The 8,679-nt window shown below is 48.3% G+C and overlaps 1 protein-coding gene across 3 annotated transcripts in view; it reads right to left on the bottom strand.

The window, feature by feature from the left end:
* The window catches only part of DNMT3B (DNA methyltransferase 3 beta), a 52,887-nt gene that overhangs the window by 12,679 nt on the left and 31,529 nt on the right, over positions 1–8,679 (bottom strand). The window contains exons 5-10 of one of the 3 annotated variants that reach the window (XM_017884129.1): positions 7,930–8,055; positions 6,891–7,112; positions 5,841–5,999; positions 2,989–3,096; positions 1,611–1,755; positions 774–833 (exon numbers count right to left, since the gene is read on the bottom strand). In XM_017884129.1, coding sequence (XP_017739618.1) covers positions 774–833; positions 1,611–1,755; positions 2,989–3,096; positions 5,841–5,999; positions 6,891–7,112; positions 7,930–8,055 — 820 coding nt within the window. The remainder of the gene's footprint in view (positions 1–773; positions 834–1,610; positions 1,756–2,988; positions 3,097–5,840; positions 6,000–6,890; positions 7,113–7,929; positions 8,056–8,679) is intronic. The other 2 variants (XM_017884127.1, XM_017884128.1) reach the window with 2 other exon arrangements.

Here is an 8,679-nt window from a genome sequence, read left to right as displayed (position 1 = left end):
TTTTTGAGACAGGTTCTCAGTGTGTCACCCAGGCTGGAATGCAGTGGCATGATCTTAGCAAACTGCAGCCTCGACCTCCTGGGCTCAAGTAATCTTCCCACCTCAACCTCCACAGGCACACACCATCTCACACAGCTAATTTTGTATTCCTTGTAGAAACAGGGTTTCACCATGTTGCCCAAGCTGGTCTTAGAACTCCTGAGCTCAAGCAATCTGCCCACCTCAGTGTCCCAAAATGCTGGGAAATCCAAGAGATGGTTATTTGTATCCCAAAGTGCTGGGATTACAGGCATGAGCCACCAAGCCCAGCACTTCTTAATTTTTGTGAGGCTACTAGAAAAAATTTTAATTACATAATATGGCTCCCATTCTATAATGGGATTTTGTAAAACCCATTTGTATTTCTATTCCATCTATACAGAAAATCTTAATGAACGTGGTTAAATTTGACTCTGACCCTAGGAAAGAAAATTGTACAGCCATTAAAAATCATAAGGACCCTTTCGTGACAAAATGACAGACAGTGCTTACAGTATTAATATTAATAAAGGGGAAAGCAGGAATCCAACTAGTGTTCAGAAAAATCTGGAAGGATGTGCAACCCAATATTAACCCGGAGGGTATTTGTGAGGGTGGGATGTGAAGGGAGAGTGGGGAGTTCAGATAGACTCTTCAAGAAATTTGATTCTTTTCCAGTGACCATTTTATATGCAAAGAAATCAGAAGAAAGTGCATAGAAAACAGGGAACAGTCAAAAGACGGGAAGGAAATACCGTATTTCCTTGATTCTAATTTCCTACTGCCTGCACGACGCACCTTCGACTTATTAACCACTTTTGAGGCGGAAACAAAACAAAACAGAAAAAACATTACATTAAATGTATGGACTGTTTCCTTTTTTGAGACAAGGTCTTGCTCTGTCGCCCAGGCTTGAATGCAGTGGTGCGATCTCGGTGCACTGCAACCTCGGCCTCCTGGACTCAAGACAATTCTCCCACCTCAGCCTCCCGGGTAGCTGGGACCACAGGCACATGCCAAGCACACCAGGCTAATTTTTCTATTTTTCACCATGTTGTCCTGGCTGGGCTCGATCTACTCGCCTCAAGCGATCTGCCCGCCTCAGCCTCCCAAAGTGCTGGGATTACAGGCGTGAGCCACTATGCCTGGCCTTTAAATGCATAGATTGTAAGACAAGTCCTGGATTTCTAGAAACCAGAGTTATCTTATAATGGGAGAAATATGGTACTGGTCAAAATGTTAGCAGGTGGCATATGGTTCTTCTTTAACACTTTCCAATTTTCTCGAATGAGCATAGCTTAACTGTTTTTTTCCTTTAATAAAAAAGGTGCTAGTCAACACTGCATCCTGACTTCAAGACAGATGTTAGATTCAATACAAATTATATGCACATGACCATCAGCAAGAAAGTGGCCAGGGAAGCCAGACAGGGCTGGCACAGCCTTCGTATGCCTGCAATTTTTCCAACATTCAGAGTTGAGCCCAGCTGCTAGAAAGCTGGGTGGGTGTGGGGCAGCAGGGGTGGCTGACTCTCCCAAGAAGTGGTCCCACCAGCAGAGGCAGCAGGTGCTGCCATGGGGACTCATTCCCACCTGGTTGCGTGTTGTTGGGTTTGAGGCCCTCGATCCCAGTGGGCTTGAAGCCCCCGTGGGCCCACTCCAACATGGGCTTCAGCTGGTCCTCCAATGAGTCTCCAGGGCTGCTGGGGAAGGTCTTGCCAGCTCGCACCCTAGCTTTCTGCAAAGGCAGAGTCTGTGATGAATGGCGGGTGGGGAGGGGGTGCTCGCCAGGCCACACCCAGGGATTCCCCCAGCCAGGGCCTACATTCCCCGTCACACTAGGCCCTTTCATAGCCAGACAGCTGTCCTGGGCTGCGGTATGTGTCAGAGGAAGGAGGGGCCTGTGCAGGGAGAGGCCTTGGAAGGGGGGTTGTGGTTAAATCTTTTCATGCAGGCACCAAATAGGATCTCTTCCCCCTAGAGAATGTGAGTGGTCACCTCCCTCTCAAAAGGCAGATAGATCAGAATTAACTCTACCACCAAGATACAGAAGCCCCAGTCAGCACTACCTCATCTCCTCTGTATCTAATATAAGAAGGCACTAGATTTCTTGTTTTATCTCCCTAAAGATGGGGATGTTAACTTGTATCCAATATGAAGGACCATGAGGATTTCAGTGTCTAATGAAGCCTTTGGCAATGAGAAGAGGGTGGCTCTTAAATGCTGAACAAAGGTGGGAAAAAAAAAATCAAGGTGAAGGGAGAAGCAGGGTGTAATGGTTCCTAGGGGATAAGATGGCCCACAGATAGAAGGCAGCCGGCCTCCATTGCCGTCTTGCCGTGAACTCCAACCCTCATAAGGAGGCTCTGGGCCGGGCGCGGTGGCTCAAGCCTGTAATCCCAGCACTTTGGGAGGCCGAGACGGGCGGATCACGAGGTCAGGAGATCGAGACCATCCTGGCTAACCCTGTGAAACCCCGTCTCTACTAAAAGATACAAAAAACTAGCCGGGGAGGTGGCGGGCGCCTGTAGTCCCAGCTACTCAGGAGGCTGAGGCAGGAGAATGGCGTAAACCCAGGAGGTGGAGCTTGCAGTGAGCTGAGATCCGGCCACTGCACTCCAGCCTGGGCCACAGAGCAAGACTCCGCCTCAAAAAAAAAAAAAAAAAAAAAAAAGAGGCTCTGAGGTCTCTGGAAAAGCACATTCACTGATATGAATATTGCACCCCTAACTGCCCATGCTCTTTCCTTCTGATTCAGTTAGTGGTCCCAACAAATGGCAGCTGGGATGTCTCAGATCCCTTTGTTGGATGGCCCAATCCGGTGACCATCATGTTATGTTGGCATTTACCTCCTCCCTGGCCAACCTGTCCCCTCCAAACCACCCTTGGCAACACTGAGCTAGGTTTCCGTGGGTCTCTTCCTTCATCCCTGCTCTCAGGGCCTCACCCTCATTCCCTCATCCCATGTTACCTCCAGAGCATGGTACATGGCTTTTCGATAGGAGACGAGCTTATTGAAGGTGGCCAAATTAAAGTGCTGGCTGAACAGCCCCAGTGCCACCAGTTTGTCTGCAGAGACCTAAAAGAGAAAGACATCATCAACATCCACCTACAGGTGTGTCCCAGGTGCCATGTCTATCACAATGTTGTCCATCAGATGCAGAAGATTTTCATACACTTTAACCAAGAGCCCATTCCTGGGGATCAAATCCACAGATATCTATTTAAAAGGAAGGAAAGGAAATAGCAGAAAAATAGAAATGACAGAGTCTCAACACACAGATACCCAGAACCTTGTTAGTTATGACACTCCCACTGTGGAAAAGGAGGATACTCTGAATGAAGGCAATTAGGTGAACCCTGTGTTTGTATACATTTTACAAGCCAGTGTCCCTGGTGTGGAACCCTGAGGCTGAGTCCTAATATTCTCTGTGGATGCTCCAGCATCGGGGGTTTGTGCATATTCCTTCTTTCCTAAGCATGGTAATTGTTTACTCTTTACCCTTTTATTAAAATGAGTTCACCTAATGAATGTGTTTAGAAAACAGTGCTTGACACAGTCAGCACCTTTCACTTATTGTGATTATTTTACTTTCGTTCTTGTGATTTAATCCATATTCCACAAGTCTCCTGATGTACCAAGTCCTCAGACCAAGCATGAAATGACTGAGTTGCCAGTGAGAGAGAAAATGGCTATTCAGGGATGCTAATCAGAACTGAAAGGCCAGACGTAGTGGCTCAGGCCTATATTCCCAGCACTCTGGGAGTGGGAGTTGGAAGGATCGCTTGAGCCCAGGAGTTCAAATAGCCTGGACAACAGAGCAAGACCCCATCTGTACAAAAAATTTTAAGAACCAAACACAGTAGTGTGCACCTGCAGTCTCAGCTGCTCTAAGGAAGGATTGCTTGAGCCCAGGTGACTGAGACTGCAATGAGCCATGACAGTGCCACTGCACTGCAGCCTGAGTGACAGTGAGGACCTCATCTCCTAAAAAAAAAAAAAAAAAAGAACTGAAAGACACAGGGAAGGTTCTATTCTCCATAGAGAGGGCTCACACTCATGCAAACCTCCATTTTATGTGGGGGTGTGACCACCACTGGGGAGAAAATACCGGGGGGCTCTGATAGGGGTAAAAAAAACCGCTCCAACACAAGTGCTGGTTCCAGCGCCCAATGGCTCCAATGCAACCCAAACAGCGCACACATGCTGAGCAGGCACTCGCCCAGGCCAGAGCCAGGTCCCATATTGTCATCTCATCCCCTAATGCTGACAGCCCCACACTGCATTGTATTAGCCTCAGTCTCTGTCTTGCAAAGTGCGTTTTATGTCTCAATGGGGCAAAGCAATTGCAAACAATCCATCTTCCTTCACTTGACAGAAGTTACTGCTCTCCCATCCCTGGAAGTAGCTGCCTCACTGCCAGCAATGGTCCCAGGACTTGTCCTTCTGCTCCCTCTGCTGGTCACAGCAGCCAACTGCATGCAGAGTCTCTTCTACAAGGGAGACTCCAGACCCAACATATTATGGTAACCCTTGGGAAACTTGAATTCGCTCATGGCAAATGGCCCCTGGTAGCTCAATTTGTGGGAAAAACAGAATCTCTGCTTGAGGCTGTCTGTGCACTCTGATGAACAGAATCACAGTATGTATTACGTATGCCGTTGCAGTCCTTATATAAATGTCATGTTGAGAAAAATCACTGTATTCACATGGTAAATACTGGCATTTGACTTATGTCTGGGAGAGGATTAAGGTGCAGTCCTTCCTTCAATCCTGCCTGGCTTGCTGGTGCTGCAACTCCAACTTGCCCAGTGACCTCAGGCACCTAACTTAGCCTCTCTCAGGGCTCTGAGGGTGGGACTAATATTTACTTCTAAGAGACCATCACAGGAAAGTTCTGTCTGATTAAAATCTTTGTTGAGGCCAGGCGTGGTGGCTTCCACCTGTAATCCCACCACAGGAGGCCGAGGCAGATGGATCATCTCAGGTCAGAAGTTGGAGACCAGCCCAGCCAACATGGTGAAACCCAGTCTCTACTAAAAATGTAAATATTAGCAGGGCGTGGTGGCGGGCGCCTGTAACCCCAGCTACTCAGGAGGCTGAGGCAGGAGAATCGTTTGAACCTGGGAGGTGGAGGTTGCAATGAGCCAAGATCACACCACTGCACTCCAGCCTGGGCAACAGAGCAAGACTCCATCCCAAAAAAAAAAATCTTTGTTGAAAGAGTGTAAAAATCAAAACAGCCTAGTTATGCCCAACAGAGCTCTTCCCCAGATAAATTTCATTACCAAGAAAGACTTTAAATGGATAATGTCAATCATGAAGAGACTCTGAAATAACCAATTCTACTAAAAACTCTTTTCATAACTGATACCAGATGACCCTAAACCCAACTGCAGGCCACCTAAGGATGCCTTTCTCTCCCCATGGCTAAATGACAAGAGGCCATGGCCATGCTTCTGGTCTCTTCCAGGCTTCTCCACTGAACACTTTTGGGTACCTGCTCACATGGCCACTCCTGGCCCCTCAGAGTCTGCACTGGTGGTTCTGCCCCCAAAAGATAAACCTAAGAAATAACATAAAATCAACTGCCCATGGATCCAGAACTTTCTAGCACTTTTGTCTCCTGTATGAGTGGACCCATAAGACACTAAAAATCTGCTGTAGCTGGTTAACACAGGAAGCTTTGTCCTTCCTCCCAGACAGTGTGAAGACATAGGCTCGCGCATCAGCAGAAGGCAATCCCAGGCCTTTGTCTTCAAAGGAAGGAAGGAAGGCACAGCCTCCGGCCTGCAGAGCCCCTTGCCCTTCCCCGGACTCACCTCGGAAAACTTGCCATCGCCAAACCACTGGACCCACCGCATGCCAGACATAGCCTGTCGCTTGGAGGTGGCCTTCCAAGACACCACCATGGCAGGCCACCAGGAGAAGCCCTTGATCTTTCCCCACACGAGGTCCCCTATTCCAAACTCCTTCCCATCCTAGAATAAAAACCACATGAAGAAATCCCAGTGAAGAGAGGCCATCCTGTCCACTCCACTGTCCCTGAGGGCAACAAAAAGCTTGCCATAAAATACAAGATGTAGCCAGACACTGTGGCTCATGCCTGTAATTCTCAGTACTTTGGGAGACCAAGGCGGGAGGATTGCTTGAGGCCAGGAGTTAGAGACTAGCCCAGGCAACATAGCAAGACTCCATTTCCACAAAAGAATTTATAAAGTAACTGGGCTTGGTGGTGCATGCCTGTAGTCCTAGCTACTAAGGAGGCTGAGATAGGAGGATTGCTTGAGGCCAGGAGTTTGAGAGTAGCCTGGGCCCCATAGTGAGATCCCTTCTATACAAAGTAAAATGTAGGAATGGACATAGAAAAAAGGGATCCTAACACATAAATACATACATGTGTAAGTAGTCTTCATGTAGCAATGCTTGAATAAAAGCATAAACAACCTCAATTGGTTAATTAAGCTATGATCCAGACCACTGGATTTATTATACAGACATGAACCTCAGGCAACTCTAGTTCTTAATAGAAGAAAAAGGTATAATATGTACAATATATACAGTACGTACAATCTGATGAACAGAATCACAATATGTATTACTCATGCAGTTGCAGTCCTTATACAAATGTCATGTTGAGAAAAATCACAGTATTCACATGGTAAATACTGGCATTTGACTTATGTTTGGGAGAGGATTAAGGTAAAGAAAGGACCGTGGTGCATATGGAAGATATTCAGAATTCAAACATGTCAATTATTACAATTACAAAAATTCTAACAACTATTGTCACTCTATGTTACCAACAGTAGCAGGTAACTGGTTTTTCCCCGTGTTCAGTCACCCTGGGCAGGAGTCCCTCTCGGCCATACCTGATACTCTGAACTGTCTCCATCTCCACTGTCTGCCTCCACCTGCGGGGACTCCATGCCCTCCTGCTGGCTATCCTGGGCTAGGCGGGCATAGGGGGTACTGCTGCTCTGGGGCGTCACACGTGTGTCCTCTGTGTCATCTGTGAGGTCGATGGTAAGGTAAGAGCTGGGAGGGGACGGCCATGGCGTTCCTGCCGATGCCGTTGCCCGCCGCCTCAGGGACTGTGGACAGAAAGACACATAGTTTGGGCCACAGCAAAGGATGTTGGGGACCAACGGCACCCCCATATGCCTCCTAGGCAAAAAGAAAGAGGAAAGACTGAAGTTAAAGAGAACAGAGACCGCTGAAGAAACTTTTCCAGGAACATGTATCCCTTCAGAGGCGGGAGAAGGTCATTGTAACTGTCCCAGCGACAGAGACAGAAAGATGACGAAGGCACAAATGATGGGTAATGACGAGGGACTCTTAGAGCCAAGCTCGGAGCAGGTCACTGGCTTAAGCGTTTACTGTGCATGTGACTATTCTTACAACGAGAGTGAAGTGTTGCCATACCCGCTAGGGTTGCCTCAAGACAGGTGAAGACATTAGGGAGAAGACAGTTCTGAAAGTCAGTGGTTTCCACCTTGTTTCCAAGTTAGAGAAAGAACCAAGTCAACAGGGAAAACTTCCATTCCCAACAGAGTGTCATCTGAGATCAGACCAGGAGAGAAGCCAACAGGCTTACGGGAAGCTTACCCAGGAAAAGAAAAGAAAAAGCAAGAACCTGAAAAGTAGTGTGAAAAAAGGACACAGATTATCCACCAGTCACAGACAGTAGTGCAGTGAGTGAGGTCAGTGCATCTGAGATCAGACCAGGAGAGAAGCCAACAGGCTTACGGGAAGCTTACCCAGGAGAGAAAAGAAAAAAAGCAAGAACCTGAAAAGCAGTGCAAAAAAAGGACACAGATTAGCCACCAGCCACAGACAGTCGTGCAGTGAGTGAGGCATATCTCCCAGTTAGAGACTGGGGGCAGGGGTCTGGGCATCTGGGGAACCAACCCTGGTAGCCGGGAACTCCACGGGAGACTCGTCCACATGGTTGCGGCCCTGCCGGCCTCGGGTGGAACGTGGGGAAGGCCTATGCCTCTCCCGGCTGGAGACACTGTTGTTATTTCGAGTTCGGACCTGGAAGCAAGAGAGGACATGCACTGGGCCTTAAGTGACTGGAGGCTTGGGGTCTGGCAGGGCCAGGATGATTAGGCCTTGAGGTGGCCAAGGAGACCTGGTAACCAGCTTCAGGACAACTGGAAGTGAAAAGGTGATAAGGAGGGACTCTGGACTGAGTCCAGCCAGAATTCCCCAGTTCTTGGAATAGACGTGGTAGGGTGGCCAGCTAGGCTGCCTGACAATTCCCAGCAGGTCCAGCTCTGCTTGTCACAGCAGACAGACTTGGCCAGCTGAAATGGCACCTGCCAATTGGGATTGAAAAATAAAAATCTGGCCGGGCACAGTGGCTCAAGCCTGTAATCCCAGCACTTTGGGAGGCCAAGACGGGTGGATCACGAGGTCAGGAGATCGAGACCATCCTGGCTAACATGGTGAAACCCCGTCTCTACTAAAAAATACAAAAAACTAGCCGGGCGAGGTGGCGGGCGCCTGTAGTCTCAGCTACTCGGGAGGCTGAGGCAGGAGAATGGCGTAAACCCGGGAGGCGGAGCTTGCAGTGAGCTGAGATCCGGCCACTGCACTCCAGCCTGGGCGATAGAGCGAGACTCCGTCTCAAAAATAAATAAATAAATAAATAAAAAT

The sequence above is a fragment of the Rhinopithecus bieti genome, unplaced genomic scaffold, assembly GCF_001698545.2.
Source record: "Rhinopithecus bieti isolate Rb0 unplaced genomic scaffold, ASM169854v2 scaffold_14455, whole genome shotgun sequence".
In the NCBI taxonomy this organism is placed as follows: Eukaryota; Metazoa; Chordata; class Mammalia; order Primates; family Cercopithecidae; genus Rhinopithecus; species Rhinopithecus bieti.
This window is presented reverse-complemented; position numbering and strand designations above follow the sequence as displayed.